Below are 23,873 nucleotides of genomic sequence, written 5' to 3' on the forward strand. Positions count from 1 at the left end.
CTATGCTACCCACAAGAAACCAGCTTGAGTGGACATATTCAGTATGTGGTTTATGAGTACAGCCATATTCCAATTTTCCACCCCTTTAGGCCCCAAACCTTCCATTTTGAGTGCATATTTGATCCCACTGAAGGCTGAGGGAGCACTGCATGAACATTCTTGACCAGTATAGGAAAAAAAGAAAAGAAAAAAGAAAGATAAACCTTATATATCAAAAGAAAAAATACATCACAAACCCATCCCACCCAACCCACGCAACCCACCCATTTAACATTCATTCACAAACATAATTACAAATGCTAAAAACTTATAAATTACCAAGAAACAAACACTGAGAAAAAAAAAAATTTTTTTTGAAGAACACAAAGAACAGATGAAACCAAGATTCCAAAAACCCTAGCTCTGAAGCACTAAGAAATTGGAAAACAATGTGTGGTAATGTGGAAGAATGTTGGAGTTCTTGCTGGCTCAGGAGGCTTTGTTTCTCATTCATCATAGGATCCCTGAGAGCTCTCACTTAAGGAATTTGTAATTGGTGATTGGCTTTGGTGAAACGTTAGGGTTTTGAGAATTCACAATCAGTTATGAAGCTGTTGCACTTTTGGATCAATTTTACCACCCCTAAATTTTCAGTGACCCTCACCAACTTATGAGCAAGCAGGATGTTTTCAGAGATACCCATCCCCTTGACAAAGTTTTTGTCAGAGTTAATATGATTAAAAAAAAATTAGTCGGTGTTAATTTGAAGAACACAAAGAACAGATGAAACCAAGATTCCAAAAACCCTAGCTCTGAAGCACTAAGAAATTGGAAAACAATGTGTGGTAATGTGGAAGAATGTTGGAGTTCTTGCTGGCTCAGGAGGCTTTGTTTCTCATTCATCATAGGATCCCTGAGAGCTCTCACTTAAGGAATTTGTAATTGGTGATTGGCTTTGGTGAAACGTTAGGGTTTTGAGAATTCACAATCAGTTATGAAGCTGTTGCACTTTTGGATCAATTTTACCACCCCTAAATTTTCAGTGACCCTCACCAACTTATGAGCAAGCAGGATGTTTTCAGAGATACCCATCCCCTTGACAAAGTTTTTGTCAGAGTTAATATGATTAAAAAAAAATTAGTCGGTGTTAATTATTTCATTCTAGCAGCCATAGAGTCTATTAGCAAGGATTTTGGAAATACACTTATGTTGCACATTGCAACATGATATATGTCTGTAATCATCAACTCTTGACGGGTTCTCAACATTGGGGATCAAATTGATCACAGTGGAATTTTCTTCTCCAAGAAATCCATTAGGAAGTCACTGCCAAGCACACATTTTGTTGCACAACTAACCAGTAAATTAAATAATAATAAAAAGAACCTGAATCCATCAGGTCCATCACTCCCAAAAGAGGATGTAGATATTTTCTCCTATTCCTTTAAGAAAACAAATAACGAAATTCTACTTCAACTAGGAAAAGACAAACAACACAGAATCCTAATTCAACTAGAAAAAGGGAAAGATCGTAAAATCCAAATTCAACTATAATAATAAAAAAATAAAAATAAAAAACACAAAATCTCATTTTGACTAGGAAAATGAAAACAGTAAAGATGCAAAAAATTTCTTACAATTGATCTGCAACAAATATGCAAAGCAATATGCTCATGCTCTATCAATTGGTTAAAAATTAGAAGTCAATGATCAAAATTACATGGAAACCAAAAGTTCAACAAATCCCATATAATCTTAGCAACCAATACAAGAAGAAATAAATAAGTAGAAGTTAGTACCGCAGGCAAACAGCATCCCCCATGGGGCCATGTCAAAAATAAACTTAGGCCAATGAAATTGACCGGTCCATGCTTACTAATTTATATAAATGCACTGACTACTTCCATTTCAATGAGCAGCGGTTTAAAAATGTGGTGACCTTAAAGGGTTCTTTCAATTTTTCTCTAGGTCTTCCTTGTTTTCAATTTTTTTCTAGGTCTTCCTTGGTAATTAAAAGATGTTGAAGCAAAAGAAATAGAAGCACTACCAGAATTCTGTTTCAACCAGGGAATGCCAATTGTTGCCAAGGTTGGTGTATATGGGAGCACAGTAGCCTGAACTTTAGTCATGTGCCTCAGGTACGAACCATTAAAGAAGAATCTTAGCCTTCCAGTTTTGAAATCGTACGAACATAACCTACCTCGTATAGACAAATACACAACTTCATCATGGAAAGTTTGAGCATCCACTACAAACGAATCCCCAATCATTTCAGGAGAGTGCCGTACACGATGGATATAATGATCCCTTGATTCTTCACCAAATTGATCTATATTTATATGGTGCTTAAGAACCCAAATGGGCTTGCAAGGATCTGTTAACATCCAGACCCTAAGTTCAGACATATCTATACACACATAATGAAGATACCCATCTGAATCCCCAAGGCAAGCCAATCTTGCACCTCCATCCAACCACTTAGAACCTGGCACTGTAATGACTCCAGATAACTCCTCATCCACCTCAAAAGTGATAATGTTCTGATTGCTTGTCAACCAGTAAAACCTTCCATTAACATAAATATGTTTGTTCTTGTGAAGCTCATCCTTGCAATAGCAAACTTCAAGGGAAGTTTTCCATTTCCCAGTCTCCGATGAGTAGATCACAAAGGAGTAGGAATTTTGGTCATGTTTTGGACGCTGAATGCTGACCACTTTAAAGCAAGGGATCATCTTTGTGGAAGAACCAAATGGGTAGAAAGCCAATCCAAAGATGCTACCAACATGACAGTCAGTGGGTCTCAAGGTTAACCGTTCCTGGGTCATTGGGTTCCAAACAACTATGTCCAGCACCTCTACATCCCTAGTCCGACGACTTCTATAACAGATGAGTCCATCACATGAAGCCATAATGACAGAAGTCGGTTGAGGGAAACTTTCATCCATCAATTTAAAAATGCCCAATTCACCATTAACACTAGTGTAAAGGAAATAATCATCTCCACGAAAATTCCCCCCATACTCCTTAAACTCTTGAACAAGGAGTCCCAAAATGCATCTTGACCTCTGATGGTGAATACGCACAAAGGATGGATCAGATATAAGGCCCATCCATCTCTTGGAGACACACTTGCACCTTAAAAGGTTCTTAGCTGACAAGCGACTTAAAATTTCCATTGCTAAATCTTGGTTTGAAAAAATGACTTCCATTTTTCTTATGAACAAAAACCCAAGTTATAACATGCTGCAAATGATACAAACAAGAAAGTATTACTATAAAGTATAAACCCAAGTCATAACAGAGATAATCACTTCAAAAATCTGCAGTGACACCAAATTGTAACAATATAACAGAGGTCCAAACTAATGTCCCAGTTAGTACAGTTTTCAAGACCTGTAAATACAGTTCATTTTTGTCCTACATTGACATTTGACTCCAATTGAAGAAGCAGAGTGGAAGACATTTGGAGTGTTTAATTTATTCTCCAAATTCCATTATATGTTAAGGGTCACATAAAAAACATTTCATAGACATATTTGACCGGGATAAGTTATTATTGTATTCAATCAGTTTCCCATAATGCTTCTCTGTTTCTACAAAGTATGGAGGATGCATAGCTAGAAACTCTGTTAAAAAGTAAAGTTGGACCCTTTGGAATTCCAAAGGAAAATTAAGGCAGCTATGGCAAGTTTTGCCCAAAGAACACAAATGATAAGTATAGTATAGTAAGGGATAAGGAAGAAGAGTCCCCTGGGGCTGGATTAAGTTCAATATCAATGCTGTTTGGAGGAAGGGAAAGGCACAACACAAGAAAATTGGTAGGTTCGGAACTAGATCAGAATATTAACTATATTAGAAGTGTAAGAAGGAGTGCAAGGATGCCAGGTTTTGTTTGAACTAAAATTTTTCTGCCATTTCGGTTCCTGAATCTCTCCCATCTTTTGTATCTGATGTTTTTTTTTATCAGTAAAATAAAATTTTATTGAAGAGGAGAGAGGAAAACAATAGGTCCAAGTATACAGGCAGTGTACTACAGAACCCTAAAAACAAGAAAAGAAAAGAAAGCTTGAAAGTATATCAGATAAAGTGCCTACCAACTGTGACTTAAGTTGATTCATCAAACATTCTTTATCTTCAAATATGCGTGAGTTCCTTTCTCTCTAAGTCCAAACAGCCACATCAAAGAAGTAGAAATTACTCACCATATAGGCAGATATCCAAACTAGACCATATCCTCCTACCAGATTTTCACACTCAGTTATTCATATAGTTAAAATTGATGTAGGAAAATTTGGAATTTTTGTCTATGTCTGCTAGTGGTGGATTTAGAACAGTTACAGAAAAGGGTTATGAAGTTTTTTTTTTAATAAAAACTCAAAAGTGGTTGGGTGAGTTACATGAAGGTTTTTTGCTATTAAAAAGTATGTGGTTTCAATAGGAAAAAAAAAAAACCTTTGATTTTTGATTGAAAAGAGCTAAGAAGAGCTGGGAATTGAATTTCTGCACAATTTGTGAATAGTGTGCAGTTGAAAAAGAAAAAGAACCATAATCAAATTTCTCCCAAACCTCAAAAAACTCAATATTTCATTGATCAAAAATATTAAATTCTTTAATAAAGTTGTCTTTGAAAACCAAAATCATGAAAATTCTGAGTCCTAATTTCTCAAAAGATTCTTAAAATGCAAGGAAAAAAAAACCAACATTAACATGGTCCTCTCTTAAAGTTGATTTCTCTCATTTTAAATTCCAAACTTCTCTCTCAGCAACCAAACAGAGCAAGAAGATTAATCTATATAAATTCCCCAAAAAAAAAAGAAAAGAAAAAAAGAATCTATCTTTACTACTTAAGATAGATTTTTTTTTTTTTTTTTTTTTTTTCTTATAAGTACCTGCAAAAATATTTTAAAGCTTATCTTTTTATTTAAAAAAATGTATTAAAAGAAATATGTGCCTCCTCTCTTATAACTACAACCCCATCCTCTATCTCAAATTCTACACTTACATCACATAAATAGACAACTGATCTTCCCACGCTAATGCTCTCAGTTTCTAGCCTTTTTTAGTCCCTCAAATTCCTTTCTAAACTCAGTAAAATAGGCCTTTGCACAGCCACAGCATTAAATTCTCCAAAATATAGTTTTGTCTTAGAAAACACAAAGCATGAAATTCAGAGGCCTAAACGTCTCAAAAGTATTGAAAAACAAATAGGATTAAAAGGGATTCCATAAAATTGTGACAATCATAACATAGTCCTCCTCTTGTGACAGTAAAATTGATTTCTCTCAATTAAATTCCAAATTTCTGTGTCTCAGCCAAACAGAGCATGAAGATTAATCAATATAAATTCAAACAATACAAAAGAAGCTACCTTTACTACCTGTGTGGTTTTTGCATCACATCAAAGAATCATTCAGAAAGAGAAAGATGAAAGTTCTGATAATAAAAATCAGATGAAACAGAGTTTTTTTTTTACCTTTTTAAATAGCAGAGAGACCGATCATAGACTATGTTTTCCGGAGAGTGTGGAAAATAAAACATCATCGTACGCCGACCAAACTGGTTTTTAGATTCGGCGATATGTACTTAGTGAAAAGTGTTTAACTTCGATGGTTTCTAGATTCGGTGATAAGTTATAAGTGTTTTGTGGTGAGTTATAACTTAACTCGAGTTAGTACTTTTCGGGTTCCATGCATTCATGTGATTATTACGATAGTACCTGTGAGCTGTGAGTTGTGAGTTGTGACTTGTGACTTTTGACTTGTGATTGTGAGATGTAAAAATTTGATAAGTTAAAAATAATAATAATAATAATAAATGGTTTGATCCTCAACTTTATATCTCACCCACTAGTTTAGTATCAGTATACGGTACAATTATAAATATATATGATTTGAATTATATTTAATGTTTTTTTTTTAAAAAGAAAAAATTATACCTATTGTAAAAGTTACATATTTTTAAACTATAAAAAGGCTAAAATGGATAAGTAACCCTATGATGCATTTGAGTACTTGGATATGGATTTGAAATTAATAGATTTGAAATCCTTTGAGAACTTGGATATGGATTTGAAATTAATAGATTTGAAATCAAAGGATTTCAAATCTATTGATTTTAGGAGTTATTTTAAAATCAAGCATTTTAAAGGTTTAAAATTCTTGATGGATTTGTCAAATCCAAATTCTTGACATTTTTTTAAAACTTTTTAAACAAGTTATTTAGATTTTAATCACTCAAATTCAAATCCAAATTTAAATGCCCTAATTATGTCATCCAAACATACCACTATTTTCAAAAATATGTAGGAAAATGTCATTTAAAAAAAAAAAAAAAACTATGTAGCAAAATGTTGTTGTTTTGAAACTCAATTTTGGCAAAATTGAGTTTTTCTAAACTGTATATCATTAAAATCAAATTCCATGTGCTTTGTGCCATGGTGGATGTCGCTAATGCGGCTTTTCTGAAGAACTCATTTTTAGAAAAATCGAGTTCGGTACCATTTCTTTTTGAAATACAACTTGATATATGTAACCTCAAGTTCTTTGATAAAAAAAATTTAAAAGAGATCAATACTAAGAGCAATGGTCTAGTAGTTTTGTGCAGTAGTACCTTAGGCTAGTATTGATCTTTCTTTCTGTTTCTTAGATTCTCACACTGATGCAAGGGAAAGAGGAAAGGCCTAAAATGTACTACCTCAATTAAAACTTATAAATTCACCTAATTGTGGTTAAACTAATGGTTAATGGTGGTTTCCCTAAAAACAAAAAGAATAACTTTGAAAGACATTGGGCTATTGTATTGCGGCCACTAGGGTTGCTGGCTATGGCGATGGTGGACTACTAATTCTCTGGAAGTTAGGGACGGAGCAAGAACTTGGAGTTATGAGAGGCGGCTCTATTGCTTGCTATGTGCGATGACTCTAGCATTTGACTTTGCTACTTAACCACTATAGATTTTTGTTTAAAACTTTCTAAAGCATCATGTTGTTTGTTTTGAGTAAAATAGGTTGATTGGGTATAATTTTTGTTAGCTTTATCATTGGTAATTTTTGTTGTTGAACTTATTTTTTTAGGCTTGTATATTTTGTTTTAGATTTAATCTATTAATTTTTTATGGCCTTTAAAAGGTAGAAAATGCTAAAACTACAAAATTTTTACAAATTGCTAATGTAGTAAATGATTATTGGTAAGTAAAAAGTGATGCAAGTGTACGAACTAATAATAATTTGCTACCACAATAGTTTCTAAAAATGTTGTAAAAAAGTTTGTGGTAATAATATTACTCTTAAAAGAATTGATGACATTGTTAAGGGGGGTAATTCTACAGTACCCCAAAAAAAAAAGGGGGGGTACGGTACCTACTAGTAGGTAACCTGCTATATCAGGTTACTTTTTTCTCACATTTGACAGTTTCATCCTCACATTGTGCAGTTCTAACATCACATGTGACAGTTCTTTTCTCACATCTAGTAGTTTCCTTACTTTTTTTTCTCACATTTAACTGTTTCATTCTCACATTGTGCAGTTCCAACATTACATGTGACAGTTCTTTTCTCACATTTGGTGGCTCCCTTACTTTTTTTTGCTCACATTTAACGGTTCCATCCTCACATTGTGCGGTTCTAACATTACATGCGACAGTTCTTTTGTCACATTGGGTGGTTCCCTTACTTTTTTTTCACAGTTAATGGTTCTATCTTCACATTGTGCAGTTCCAACATCATATGTGATAATTCTTTTCTCACATTTCGTGGTTCCCTTATTTTTTTCTCACATTTGATGGTTCCATCCTCACATTGTACAATTCCAACATCACAGTGACACATCTTTTCTCACATTTGGTAGTTCCCTTACTTTTTTTTCACACTCGATGGTTCCATCTTCACATTTTGCAGTTCTAACATCACATGTGACAGTTTTTTCTCACATTTGGTGGTTCTCTTACTTTTTTTTTTTTTTTTTTTTTTCACATTTGATGATTTCATTCTCACATTATGCAGTTCCAACATCACATGTGATAGTTATTTTCTCACATTCGGTGGTTCCCTTACTTTTTTCTCACATCTAACAATTTCATCCTTACATTATGCAGTTCTATTATCACATGTGACAGTTCTTTTGTCACATTTGGTGGTTTTCTTACTTTTTTTTTCACATTTGACGATTCCATCCTCATATTGTGCAGTTTCAACATCACATGTGACAGTTCTTTTGTCACATTGGGTGGTTCCCTTACTTTTTTCTCACACTTGACGGTTCCATCTTCACATTTTGCATTTCCAACATCACATATGACAGTTCTTTTTTCACATTTGGTGGTTCCCTTACTTTTTTCTCACACTTGATAGTTCCATCCTCACATTGTGCAGTTCCAACATCACATGTGATAGTTCTTTTCTCACATTTGGTGGTTCCCTTATTTTTTTTCTCACATTTGACGATTTCATTCTCACATTGTGTAGTTCCAACATTACATGTGACAGTTCTTTTCTCACATTTGGTGATTCCCTTATTTTTTTTTCTCACATTTGACGACTCTAACTTCACATTGTGCAGTTCCAACATCATATGTGACAATTATTTTCTCACATTTGGTGGTTCCCTTACTTTTTTTCTCAAATTTGACGGTTTCATCCTCACATTATACAGTTTCAACATCACATGTGACTATTCTTTTGTCACATTAGGTGGTTCTCTTACTTTTTTCTCACACTTGACAGTTCCATCTTCACATTTTGCAGTTCCAATATCACATGTGACAGTTCTTTTCTCACATTTGGTGGTTCCCTTACTTTTTTTTTCACATTTGATGGTTCCACTATCACATTAAGCAGTACCAACATCGCATCTGATTCTATTTTCTTCACATTCAGTGGTACCCTATTTTTTATTCTCAAATTTGACAGTTCTATTATTATATTGGGCAGTACCAACATTACTTCTGATCGTACTTTTGCCATATTCGATTGTTCTCTTATTTTTACTCACATTTGAAATACCTCCAAAACCTAAATAAAAGACTAAAATACCCTTATAACCGAGAAAATGACCAAAATGATCCTAAAACCTAAAAAATGATTAAAAGATCCATAGATCCTAAAAAATTATCAAAATACCCATAGAACCTAAAAAATGACCAAATGACCTTGAAACCTAGAAAATGACTTAAATAACCCTGAAATCTAAGATAAAGACTAAAATGCCCTTTTAACCTAAAAAATGACCATAATACCCTAGAAACCTAAAAAAATTATTGAAATACCCTTGTGTGGGAACACTTCTCGCATTAAGCAGCTTTTGTTTGCTTTGGGGGGCCAATCCCTCACGGTTTTGTCACGAAGGGGTGGGAGCTCAGGATTTTCACCCTTTGGGCTTGACACCCGAGTCCCACATCACCCTAGGCGATGTGGGACTCGGGTGTCAAGCCCAAAGGGTGAAAATCCTGAGCTCCCACCCCTTCGTGACAAAACCGTGAGGGACTGGCTCTCCAAAGCGGACAAAAGCTGCTTAATGCGGGAAGTGTTCCCACACCTTGAAACCTAAAAAATTATTGAAATACGCTTAGAACCTAAAAAATTACGGTTATGCCCCCAAAACCTAAATAATTACCGAAATATACTTGAAACCTTAAAAATGACCGAAAGATCCTTGAAATATAAAAATGACCAAAATACCTCCTGAAACCTCTATTTGCAAGACCAAAATGACAATACAAATTTTATACAACCACTCTATTTGCTTGATTTGAAACCCATTGATTTTAAAATTAATGGATTTAAAAACCTTGATTTGAAATCTATTGATTTTTAGATTCCTTGTTTGGGTCTTTTTATACAATGAAGGGTTTGAAATTCCATTGTTTGGATGTCTAAATAAAGTATTTTTTCCAATTATTATTTTCTTAAACTTTTTACATTTTAATTTTAGTAAGATTTTTTAATAAATACATAAGGTAATGAAAAGGCCATTGATAATCCAATTGACAATATGATAAATAAAAATTTGTCATCATAACCAACTAAAAAAATGTCTTGCCAACTATTGACAACTAAAATGTTTTATTTCAATAGAAAGAGAGAACCCTAATGCATGAGTTTTTTCAGAACATTTAAAATCTCAAACTACAAAATTTATTTCAAAGTTCTTAACTGCAAAAAAGTTATATATCAAGAGAGACGATAAAGTATCCAAAATATGTGTCTTTTACACAAAATTTAAAAGAACATACTAGCACTCAAAATATGTGTCATCATCAAGTTACTCCTGTGATGTTTTGAGATTCAAAACATCAAACAAAATTTATAGGCCTTATGTAACACAAATTTCAATTCTTTTTTTTTTTTTTTTGAAAAAAAAATTACAAAGTACCCTATAACGAGAACATCAAACAAAAATCCAAGTCCGCTTTCTTCGTCACTGCTTCTTTGAAGAATTCTCATTCAATTCAATTAGGAAGCTTATATTTTCCTCATTTTCACATACCATCATTTGAAACATACCAGTATATATGACCTCTAATTCCTTGGCCTTTTTGTGATAATTTTTTCTTCTCTTAATCATTCAACTTCTCTTGTCCTTGTCTTGTATCACCACCTCCTTTTTCAGTTTTATTGATGAATTAATGAGTTTTTTATTGACTAAGAAATCAACCAAAATACAAGGCAAAACAACCAAGCCATAGCAAAACTAAGACTGGCCTCTGTAAAAAAAAGTTTATAATAGACCCACTACAACAAAACAGTAGGTTATGACTGCTTACACCCCTTAACAGTGTGCCATGATCTCAACAAATCAAGCTAAAACTGGCCACTCCTAAAACACAATCTACAACAAAATTTATACATTAACATCATCAAGATATTACAACTTTTTAACACAACATCAACATGTCACAATTGAGTAGTGAAACAATAGATCCTCCAGGCTTCAACAATAATAGAGCACCACAAGATATCCAGCAATACCAAGCTTTCAATAATTCTCCATCATAGGATAGATTAGTTACTAGTTTGATAATGTAGTATGCATTTCAAATTTGAGTCCCCATTAATAGCAAAGGATATGATTAAGCATTGAGTCACAACTGCAAAGTTTGCTCTCTAGTCTCCCTTGAACATCCTTCTTTATAATGCAAATAAGTTGATCTTCGGTGTATACCTTCCCAGAAAATATAATAGAATTTCTTTGCTTCTATACATGATAAACAGTAGCCCACAAAGCTAGTTTGCAAAGGGTTGTTCTTAAGCCTTTTCCTTTAAGATTATTTCCCCCTTACTCGTAATATCCTGCCAATCAGTCTTAGCAAAATATACTAGAAACAAGTTAATTGTAATTTCCTAGACCCTCTTGGTAAAAGAAGAACCAAAAAATAAATGGTCCCTGAACTCAAATGCCAGAGCTGTAGAAAACACACAAACCATCCACTGGAACTTGGAAGACCCCGTTGCAAAATTCTAGCTTTGGTTGAAAGCTTACTAAGAATAACTATCCAACCAACAAATGAATGTTTGGGAATGGCTAAGTTAAACTACAGTAAATGCCACCATTCCATATACCTCTGCTCCTAATTTCATTTCAAATACTAGCACAATCAAATTTATAAGAACCAACCCATAAAGCTCTTTCTTGCTCGTGAGTTTAACTAACAAATGCTTACTTTGGATATTCACTAAGTGGTCTAATCTGGCAAAGCAATGAAACAACACAAACCCACATACACATGCTACTTCAAAAGAACAAACAGACACAAACACTAGAAACCCACACACTCTTATATGTGAAAGTTTACAATAATAATAAAAAATAAATAAATAAAACATGACAAATGAATATTGATACTATTAATCAACTCATATAACAAATCATGGAGAATAAAGATTCCTCCCCCACCGCCCACCACACCCACCCACCCCATACCCATAGAAAAATCGACATTAATCCTTTGAAATAATTGCATATATCTACCTTTTCAAATGGGTAGCCCTGAAAAACCAACAAAGAAAAAGGGATACAAAACAATGGCAATGAAACTAGGTTTCATCGTTTGATCCTTACCTTTAACAATATCAAAGATATTATGATCATCTCAAGAAACCTTCATTGGATAGTAAGTCGAAGAGGTGCTAAAGGAGAATGACAAAAAGAACACAAGAAGAATCAATCTGGTTTTTTGAGAAGAACTGAAGAAGCAATCGGCAAGAAACTCAGAGAAGGATAGAGAGAACGGCGTGAATGGAACAATCTGAATTTTATTTTGGGTTTATATATCTAACCTACTCTACCAGTAACCTGTAACCCTTTAAAATAAAATGAACCGTCAAGATTAAAACTCCACCAAATATATGGTCATGATTTGTGTGGGTACCGTACCCCCCTAAAAAAAGAGGGGGTACCGTAGAATGACCCTGTTAAGGGGGGCAAAGTGTAATTTTATTAAAAAAATGCTAAAATTAGTACCTATTAATATATTAATATTTTTTTATTAAAAAAATATGGAGGGGGCCCCCCAAGTCCATATGTAGCTCCGTCCATGCTGGAAGCCATCCTCATATACATGAAAGATAGCACAAGAACAATCTCAAATTATTGTACACAATCGACTCTCTGAGTTTGTTGTAAACAAACAAATCTTTGAGTTCTATTATTTCTCTATTACAAAAATGTTGATGGGTTTTTTTGTCAATGATAAAAAAAAAAAAAAAAAAAAAATTGAAACAATTCCATGTTGAATTAGCAATAAAAATTACTTTATTGGATGTGGTTTTTTCTCATTTTCTCCAACAAACCCACACAACCAGTAAACCCACACAGCCTGCAACCACTACCACAGTAACACCGAAACTCACCATATAGCCAGCAAACCCACACAACAACCAACCACCCACCACAATCAGCAACCATTGAAACCTAGCCTAAGCACCACCATCAGCAATCATTGAGGTCAACCAACCTAGATCAAGGCCACCACCAAGGAAACCCAGCCATCACAAAAAATAAAGGAAACCCAAACACCACCAAGTAAACCGAGCCACTATAAATTGAGTTCCATGTTTTTTTTTTTTTTTTTTTTTTAATCGAGAACACCACATCAATGACTTTTGTCGTGGCAGAAATCACACAAAACTTGATCATAAGGAAATCAAATTCGATATAGATATAATATTCATAAAATTGAGTTTCGAAAAAGGGATAGTTTGCAAAATAGTTTGAAAAGGGCATTTTGTTACATATTTTTCAAAATTTGGGTATTTACCCATTTTGGCCGCCATATATATATATATATATATATATATATATATATATATATATACACATAAGTTTTACTTCTTTCTTTCTTTCTTTTTTTTTTTTTTTTTTGGATATACACATGAGTTTAATCTAGTTGGTAATTACGCGTATCTTACACGTAAAATACGCATACGTACATAACAATTAATAAAACTCCCGTTTGCCGATTTGTTTCCAACTATATGGTAAATTAGTAAATTACGCTTATTTTGGAATGAGAGTTTCATTCCCGTTTGTAATGCACAAAAGTTATAAACTGCGGAAACATACGGGCTTTAAAATACTAAAGAGATAAAGTTGAAGTCAACTACAACAATAAATGATTAAACAATTCCTAAGAAATAGCCTTAAAAGAGTGAAACACGTATCCTTTGTTACAATTCCTAAAATATAGCAATAAGCAATTAAACAATTCCTAAAAAATTGCAATAAATGATAGCTAATAATTCAATTATTAGCTTTTGAATGAATATTAATTATTACTTAATAATGTTTCTATTAACGTCTATTGAATCCCTTGTGTGTGTTTATTTCTAAAAAAAAAAACAGTTTTTATATTAAATAGATTATTTAAAATTAAATTGGTGAGAATCTTATGCAATATAAAAATTATTGTATTTATTTAAAAAGAAGTATATTTTCATAAATAAATTTTAAAAAGAAAGTATTTGACAAAGTAATGCTTCGTCCATAGTAATTTCATAACAAATTTTAAGTGATAAGTTATTAATGGTTCTAATTTGAGTCACCATTAATATCACTAATAGCTTGCCATCTAGGATTTGTTGTAAAATTATTGTGAAAATATTGTGGATATAGTATTGTTCTATGACAAATGTTTCCATATTTTAAATGGCGATTTTTTTAATAATAAACATATTATACACGTACTATACACGTACCGTTATTTCTCCATTTCTGTATTTTTCTGCCGAATTTTTGAAATGTAAAAATGCCGAATTATATCCGTCCGTATACTTATCGTAATAAACACGCACTGTATTTTACTAACTATGGAGTTTATTTTGTTTTATTGGGCTTTCTATAGTTTATTTATATTAATTAGACTCTTCGTCTTTTGCACAACATTAACTCACATAGAACAAAAAAATAAAAATAAATAGGACACGTGGCAAAATTATACAACAATTAGATCCAATTTAGAATCTAATTGGATTTTCTCTAAGTTTTAACTTTATATATATTATGTTAATTTCGCTTATTAAACATAGAGGAAATAGTTTAGTCAGGACATTTGGAGGTACTAAAATATTTTTTTTCTTGCAATTTTTATGATATTAGCTACACCAAGTTTCTCATTACATATATAATTTTATAAATTACTATTGGATACTACATATACAATAGTAATTCACAATTATTGTCTGTGAAATTCTACTAAATAAAACACAAAATAAAATAATATATTGGTCAAATAGTATCTCCTAAATTGAATGGAGATAGGTGCATGAAATCGTTCAGCTCAATTACAATTTGTTACATTTAATATATTTGCCAAAAAAAAAATCTGAATAGAAATAGTTTAAAAATTATGTCTATTAGTTCAGAGAAAAAATAATAACAAAAATCTATATAATTTAATCTATATGGAAAGCTAACAAAAGAAAATTTCAATTTTGATTGTAATTGAATTTTTCTAAACTTTGGTTTCATAACACACACACACAAAAGAAGAGGATGAGTTAAAAATAATGATAAAAAATAAATAAATCTCAATATTATTTAATAGTTTGAGATATTAAAAGGGTAAAATATTATTTTTGGTAAATAAACTTTAGCAAAATTAGTTATTCATCTTGAGACTTTGAAAAAAAAAAAAAAATTCCCTCTTTAAACTTTGTAAATAGTTTTTATCAATTGTTTTGAGACAAAACTTGTAATGAAAGAAAACATTTAATAGTTTAGAGGTGATTTTATTTTATTTTATTTTTTTTATTTTTTTTTTTAAGTTTAAGGATGAAAGTGAAATATTTTCAATAGTTTAGGAATAAAAAATGAACTTTTCTATAGTTTAAGGGCAAAAAATGAACTTGTTAAAGTTTTTGGACAAAAAAAGGAAAAAAAAAACTTTTAGTAAAACTTAGAGACTAAAATAATATTTTAACATTGGTTAAATAAAAATCCCATATTTTTTTTTTTTTTGAGGAAAAATCCCATATTAAATTTCTTCAAAAAATAATAATAAAAAATAAATAAATCTCATATTACATGTTTGGAAGTTATTTACTTTTTAAATTTTTTTAATTGTTACAACAGGTTGAAGAGGACGGATTTGAACGCAGATTCTCCTTGTTCAAACATACGCCTTCTTAGTTAGGACTCCTTGAAGGCTTTATAAAAATGATATAGTGGATACTGGATATTAGGACTAATTTTCATCGAGACCAAAAATTATTGCTAATGATAAAATTTAAAATGAGATTTGTATAATAATTTAAAATAAAATATATTTTATATTCATTAATTTGATCCATTATATACTCTTCGATCATAGAACAACTTTAAATTCAGTTAGGGCTTGAGAACCCAATTAAGCTTGCAATTTTCAATTAATATCAAAACCATAAGTTTAGATATATTGACAGATACATAATGATTTAATCCATTATTGCATGTTCTTTAAAATAACTTAAATTTTTTTTGATTAAGACACCAATTGGTTTTTTAGTATAGGTGGAAATCAAACTTAGATCTCTTATTTGAGAACAAAAAAACTTTATTAACTGAGCTAATTGGAATTCACAAACAGCTTTAAATTCAGTTAAGCTTTAAGAATCTAATTAAGCTTGTAATTGTTAATTAATATCCAAACCATAAGTTTAGATATATTGGAGTGTCGTTCTTAAAAAATACAGTATGAAATTGGTTTTTTTGGTGTTTTGTTTTGTTTTGTTTTGTTTTTGTTTTTTTATTTTTATTTTTTTTTTAGAGCATAGTATTTGCCTATTTGGTAAAAGTGATTAAAAAGTATTTATTTTATTTTATTTTTAAATGGAGTGTTTGGCTAACGCTTATCAAAATTGCAGTTTGAGATGTAAATTATCAATATGGACTATATATATATATATATATATATATATATATATAGTTTGGGATCAAATTACACCTAATATAACTCTAAATAATATTACATCACCTAATAACTTGTTATTAAATTCGTACACATTTGGATAGTGTTTATGACTGGCGTTTTTATGTTTTGCTGAAAAAATGTGAGTCCCATGGCACTGATCATGGACCCACAAAAGTCATCTAAACACAAATTTCAATATAAATTTGGGTCCCACAGCACTATTTACACATTTAAAAATTATTTTACTACAGTGTTTTCAGTTTTCAGCAAATAAGCGGTATTCAGACACACCCTTCATATTTTGAAAATCAAACCATTGAATTACATGTTTTATATGTTCTTAATATTCATGCCAATTTTCATTATAATCAGATGTAATTTACCATTCAATCCATAAGCTCATCTTTTGTGTATTATTTTAACCAACAAAAACTTGAATTTAAACTAGGGGTGTCCATGGGTCGGTCCGGGTCGGGTTTGTGCCCAACCCGAGACCGACCCAATAAAATCAAGTTGAGAAAATCCTGACCCGCCGCCGACCGGCGAGGGAGTCGGATCGGCGTGGTCGGTTTTGCGTTAGAAACACAGTCGGTTCGGTCGGAATCATCCATGGTAAAAATACAGCCAAAATAGTTTATTTCAGGTGAAAAAACGCCAAATCCGACGGAGATCTAACTGAATCTGGTGAGATCTCACTAGATTCGGTGAGATTTCCCTAGATTTGGTTGAAATATCACTAGATCTACTTGATAAGTCGCCGAAATATAAAAATTTGTTACTAGAATCTAAAAATTTGAAGTCAGAATCTGGAAGTTTGAGGCCGGAATCTGGAAAATTTTGCCGGATTCTGGTAAATTTCACCAGAATCTAGAAATTTTTGCCGGAATCTAGAAATTTTTTGCTAAAATTTCTTAGTACATTGGTCGGATCGGGTTTTTTCGGTTTTTTGGGATGAAAACCGAGACTGACCTGCCGGAGTCGGTTTTTGGAACAAATGACCCACTGTCGACCGGTGACTTGATTGGGTCGGCCGGTTTTCAGGTTGGATCCGATCGGAACCTTCGGGTGGGTCGGGTCGTCGGATTGGATGGACAACCCTAATTTAAACAATTGATTGATGATATGGTTATTGATTTTTGATCATCTTTAAATTATGTAATTATGAAGAATATACAAAGATAATGTAATACCTTAATGAATTTATCAAAATTCATATATAATTAAAAATATATTGGATTGTGTAATATTACTTAAAATTACACTAGATTGAAACCCCTCACACTCCTCTCCAAGCCATTTATAAGTGACCTTGTTTACGGTTCTCATTTGGCTTATAAACTGGCTACCCTTATTTCCAAGAACATCATCTCATGCCAATTTTGCTAACAAAGCTAGATTGAACTCCTTGAAACTTCTAAAACCTGAACCCCTTAACTTCCAGATGGATTCGTCTTCATTAAAAACAAGTTCATAAACAGTGAAAACAGGTATCGAACAAAATATGAAAAATGCAGATTCAAGGAAGATTTATTACATTGTCCTTTTCCTTTTCCTTCAGCAGATTCAGCTTGCCCTGGATTCTAACTAGGTTTTCAGATCTTGTTGGCTTCCAGATTCAATCCTTATTCTTCAAAACATTAACTAAACTAACTTAACCTCAATGGCATTTGCATTTGCTGTATGTAAGACTATTCTATGTCCATAAATTTGATACAAAATACCATCAAAGATGCCATCTGTCTAGCCACACAAAAAAAAGGGGGGGGGGCTCTTTCATCTCAAAACTTTATAGCATAGGAACTGTTTAGCCACTTCCCTAAGTTTCAATAATTTCCTCCAACCCAATGTCACTCTTGGGGACCTTCACTATCTAGAGACATTTAGCGAGTTGCCTTCAACAGCACCTCATGGATCAATGCTACCCCCAAGAGACCAGCTTGAGTGAACATATTCAATATTTGGCTTATAAGTACTGTAATATTCCAATATTCCACCCATTTAAGCACCAAACCATCCATTTTCTGAGTGCATATTTGATCCCACTTAGGGAACATTGAATGAGCATACTTGACCAATACATCTGGGCGCTATGGAGCATCGAGTGAATTAGGAGTTTGCCTATGAAAAAGGATTGCAATCCAAGAGTTAAGTCTAGTAGTGATCTTCTCGGTTAGGGGATTGCATTCCTTTGAGCTAGGCTTTCTAGTGATAAAGAGGTCTTTCAAGAAATATGATTGGGAGGTTTCCTGCTTTGAATGGCTGAACAAAAAGGATTTGTCGCTGGAGATCAGGAGTTACAGTAGCACAAAATACCCCGCTCTTGTTCCCAGTTATAAAAAATCTAGCTAGAGAGACCATTATCTCTTTCGGGATATCATTTATCAGTTGTTTTAAAGGTAGATCAGCAACTACAAATAGTATAACACCACCTATAAAGGTCAAATAAGTAATTCACTGCCCTACACGTTGGGATGGAAAGTTCTGAGATTCACTAACTCTGGATCTCGTTATATTAATAAAAGCCTCAATTTCAAGGATAAAAGGATAGGGAAAAAAGAGCCCCTTGTCTAATACCTTTCCCACACTTAAAAAGTATCCAACCAAACCACCATTTATAGTTATAGAGATTAGAGAATTTGGGCTTATGATACACCTTACTTATAAAAAGAAAAGACACCTCGCAAACCCATCCCATCCACCCATTTAACATTCATATACATAATTACAAACATTAAAAACACACACACAAAAGAAAAAGAAAAAAAGAAAAAAAATAAGCTGAAAAAAAAAATTTGAAGAACACAAAAACCAAATAGAACCAAGATTTTGGAAACCCTAGCTCTGAAGCACTAAGAAAATTGGAAAACAATGTGTAATAATACTGAAGAATGCCGGCATTCTTGCCAGCTTAGGAGGCTTTGTTTCTCATTCATGATAGGATTCTCGAGAGCTCTCGTTTAAGGAATTCGCAATTGGTGATTGGCTTTGGTGAAACGTTTGGGTTTTGAGGTTTTGCAACTGATTATAAAGTGGATGCACCTTTGGATCAATTTTAATAGATTTTCTCCTACTCCTTTTAAGTAAAAGAAATAAAAAACTTCTACTTCAACTAGGAAAAGAAAAACAATGCAGAATCCTAATTCAACTAGAAAAAAGAAAACAACAAAAAATCACATTTTAACTAGGAAAATGAAAACAGTAACGATATAAAAAATTTGTTACAATTGATCTGCAACAAACATGCACAGCAATATGCACATTCTCTATCAATTGGTTAAATTAAGAGTCCTGATTACTTGGAAACCAAAAGTTTAACAAATCCCATATAATCTTAGCAACCAATACAAGAAAAAAAAAAGAAAAAAAAAAGAAAAAGAAATTAGTATCACAGGAAAACAGCATCCCCCTTGGAGACATGTCAAATAAAAACTTAGGCCAATGAAATTGACCGTTCCAAGCTTACCAATTTACATAAATGCACTAACTACTATTTCAATGAGCAGTAGTTTAAAAATGTGGCGACCTTAAGGGTTCTTTCAATTTTGTTCTAGGTCTTCCTTGTTTTCTCTAAGTCTTTCTTCGTAATTAAAAGATGTTGAAGCAAAAGAAATAGAAGCACTACAAGAGTTCTGTTTCAACCAGGGAATGCCAATTGTTGCGAAGGTCAGTAAATATGGGAGCACAGTTGCCGGAACTTTAGCGTGATGCTTTAGGTAAAAACCATAAAAGAAGGATTGTAGCCTTCCAGTTTTGAAGTCGTACGAGCATAACCTACCTCGTATAGTCATATACACAACTTCATCATGGAAAGTTTGAGTGTCCACTGCAAAATAATCCCCAATCATTTCACGAGAGGTCCATACACGGTGGATATAATGATCCCTTGATTATTCACCAAATTGATCTATATTTATATGGTGCTTAAGAACCCAAGTAGGCTTGCAAGGGTCTGTTAACATCCAGACCCTAAGTTTAGACATATCTATACACGCATAATGACGATACCCATCTGAATCCCCACGTCAAGCCAGTCTTACATCTCCATCGGACCACTTAGGACCTGGTACTGTAATGACTCCAGATAACTCCTCATCCACCTCAAAAGTGATAATGTTCTGATTGCTCGTCAACCAGTAAAACCTTCCATTAACATAAATATGTTTGTTTCTCGTAAAGCTCATCCTTGCTATAGCAAACTTCAAGGGAAGTTTTCCATTTCCCTGTCTCCGATGAGTAGATCACAAAGGACTAGGAATTTGGGTCATGTTTTGGATGCTGAATGCTGACCACTTTAAAACAGGGGATCATCTTTGCAGAAGAACCAAATGGGTAGAAAGCCAATTCAAAGATGTCACCAACATGACAGTCAGTGGGTCTCAATGTAAACCGTTCCTGGGTCATTGGGTTCCAAACAACTTTCTCCGGCACTTCCACATGCCTAGTTCGACGACTTCTATAACAGATGAGTCCATCACATGAAGCCATAATGACAGAAGTGGATTCAGGGAAACTTTTATCCATCCAGTTTTATATGCCCAATTCACGATTAACTCTAGCGTAAAGGAAAAAATCACCTCCAGAAACATTCCCCCCATACTCCTTAAACTCTTGAACAAGGAGTCCCGAAATGCATCTTGACCTCTGATGGTGAATGCGCACAAAGGACGAATCAGATATAAGGCTCTTACAGCTCTTGGAGACACACTTGCACCTTAAAAGGTTCTTAGCTGACAAGCGACTTAAAATTTCCATTGCTAAATCTTGATTTGAAAAAATGACTTCCATTTTCCTTATGAACAAAAACCCAAGTCATAACAAGCTGCAAACGATACAAACAAGAAAGTACTGCTACAAAGTATAAACCCAAGTCATAACAGAGATAGTCACTTCATAAATCTGCAGTGACACCAAATTGTTACAAAATAACAGAGGCCCAAACTAATATCCCAACTAATACAGTTTTCAAGGCCTGTAAATAGAGTCCACTTTTGTACTATATTGATATTTGGCTCGAATTGAAGAAGCAAAATGGAAGACATATGGAGTGTTTTATTTATTCTCTAGATGCCATTATATGATATGGGTCACATAAAAGGGATAAAACACATTTCATAGACAAATTTAACAGGAAAAATTTATTATTGTAAACAAGCATGTTCCCATAATGCTTCTCTGTACAAAGTATGGACGATGCATAGTTTGAAGCTATGTAAAAAAGTAAAGTTGGACCCTCTTGAATTCCCTAGGAAAATTAAGGCTTTTATGGGCAAGTTTTGCCCTAAGAATGCAAATGATAAGTATAGTATAGTAAGCGATAAGGAAGAAGAGTGGTGTCACCTGGGGGCTGGATTAAGATCAATGGCGATGCTGCTTGGAGGGAGGGAAAGGCAAGTTTTGCTATGATAGAGTAGAAGAACCGGGGTATAGTTATTCATTGGTTGGATGAGTTACATGAAGGTTTCGATAGGTTAAATAAAAAGTTACATGAATCAAACTTCTCCACAATTTGTGAATAGTGTGCATTTGAAAAAGAAAAAGAACCAAAATCGAATTTCTCCCAACCCTCAAAAAACTCAATATTTCATTGATCAAAAATATTAAATTCTTTTATAAAGTTGTCTTTGAGAACCCAAATAATGAAAATTTTCATTCCTAACTTCTCAAAAGATTTTAAAAATGCAAGAGAAAAAAACAATCACAACATAGTCCTCTCTTAAAGTTGATTTCTCTCATTTTAAATTCCAAACTTCTCTTTAGCAACCAAACAGAGCAAGAAGATTAATCTATATAAATTCCAAAAAAAAAAAAAAAAAGGGAGAAGAAGAAGTAGAAGCTATCTTTACTAGCTCAAAAGTTTTGAAAAACAAATAGGATGAAAAGGGATTCCATAAAACCGTGACAATCATAACATAATCCTCCTCTTGTGACAATAAAATTGATTTCTCTCAATTAAATACCAAATTTCTGTGTCTCAGCAACCAAACAGAGCATGAAGATTAATGAATATAAATTCAAACAATACAAAAGAAGCTACCTTTACTACCTGTATGGTTTTTGCATCACATCAAAGAATCATTCAGAGAGAGAAAGATGATAGTTCTGATAATAAAAATCAGATGAAACAGAGAGTTTTTTTTTTTACCTTTCTAAATAGCAGAGAGACTGATCATAGTCTATGTTTTCCCGGAGAGTGGAAAATAAAACATCATCGTACGCCGACCAAACTGGTTTTTAGATTCAGCGATGGATTTTAAAAAAAAAAACTATAAAACCCAAACTATATTATTAGTTAGGCAACGTTTCAAACATATTTGGTTTCTAACAATTCGAGTCCAGAGGACTTGATTTTCGGGTTATAAATCGAGTATATTGTACTCGAGTTTCCTATTTTGCCAGCAACTGAGGTGGACAAAGTGTCCACGTACACCCAGAAATCGAGTTCACTGGACTCGATTTTTGTACATAGAAATCGAGTCCGATGGACTCGGTTTTTGTACATAAAAATTGAGTCCTCTGAACTTGGTTTTTGTACATAGAAATCGAGTCCACTAGACTCGGTTTTTGTACATAGAAATCGAGTCCATTGGACTTGATTTCTTTTCAGCCCTCCACCTGTCCTAACACAGATCGTACTCAAAAAACTTTCAAAACACACTCACAACAGTCTCTCACTCTCATTCCCTCCCACTCTCAGTCTCTCTCTCACTCTCACTCTCACTCTCATTCCCTCTCGCTCCGTCTCTCACTCTCATTCCCTCTCGCTCCGTCGCTCTTAGTCTCATTCCCTCTTGCTCCGTCGTCGTCCGTTGCTCTTAGTCTCATTCCCTCTCCTGCCCTCTCACTTTGTTGCCGTCGCCCCTCTGCTCCGTCACTGTTGCCCCCTCCACTCCGTCGCTCCGTCACTGTCGCCCCCTCTTGCACCGTCGCTCCATCTCTGCCTCGCTCAGCCTTTCTCCCGTAGACAAAAGTAAGGACTCTCTCTCTATTCCTTGCAACTGATAGCATCATATATGGGTTTGCTTTGATTACTCCTTTTTTCTAGGTTTATTGGTAATGGATGATTTTCTATTGGCATGCATTGTACTTGATAGCAACACAAACAGTGAACAGAATTATATGTTTGCATTAATATTGTGTTTGAAAACATAATTTCTTTTTAAATATATCGAAAGTTGAGGGTGAAAAAAATCTGGATCCTAAATATCTTCATTATAAACACTAAAAGATACCAATTAAACTACTAAGGCTCTTGGCACAAGTCTAGTGTAAACACATTTGCCTTGAAAGTTTACTGCAAATTTTGAAAGTTTATGTTTCAAAATTTACACTAAACTCATTTTTCCAAAACACTATTTAAATGTAAAACACAAAATTTATAAATTTCAAATGTTGCACTTAACTTGTATATCCACATAAAAGTTCAGTGCAAATTTTGAAAATCTATGAAAAATTATTTAATGTTACACCCACCTAAATCAATAACTACTAAACTCATTAAAAACATGATACCACAT

General features: G+C 33.3%; 1 protein-coding gene across 3 annotated transcripts; it reads right to left on the minus strand.

Moving 5' to 3' along the window:
- Nucleotides 1-1,635: 1,635 nt before the first annotated feature.
- Nucleotides 1,636-22,573, minus strand: LOC126723733 (F-box protein At5g49610-like). 3 transcript variants are annotated; one of them, XM_050427523.1, is made up of 2 exons: nt 22,502-22,573; nt 1,636-3,222 (listed from the first exon to the last, which is right to left on the minus strand). In XM_050427523.1, the coding sequence occupies exon 2, from the start codon at nt 3,186-3,188 to the stop codon at nt 1,944-1,946; it is 1,245 nt and encodes a 414-aa protein (XP_050283480.1). In that variant the 5' UTR covers nt 3,189-3,222; nt 22,502-22,573; the 3' UTR covers nt 1,636-1,943. The 3 variants fall into 3 exon arrangements, with proteins under 3 accessions (XP_050283480.1, XP_050283481.1, XP_050283479.1); XM_050427524.1 differs by lacking the exon at nt 22,502-22,573 and adding an exon at nt 21,071-21,178 and having other exon boundaries at nt 1,636-3,114; XM_050427522.1 differs by lacking the exon at nt 22,502-22,573 and adding an exon at nt 5,453-5,618.
- Between the last annotated feature and the right edge of the window lie 1,300 nt (nt 22,574-23,873).

The sequence above is a fragment of the Quercus robur genome, chromosome 4 (genome assembly GCF_932294415.1).
Source record: "Quercus robur chromosome 4, dhQueRobu3.1, whole genome shotgun sequence".
NCBI lineage: Eukaryota > Viridiplantae > Streptophyta > Magnoliopsida > Fagales > Fagaceae > Quercus > Quercus robur.

Bases quoted from the DNA above. Each gene is read 5' to 3' on its own strand.
- LOC126723733 (XM_050427523.1), bottom strand. From the start codon at position 3,188: ATGGAAGTCATTTTTTCAAACCAAGATTTAGCAATGGAAATTTTAAGT.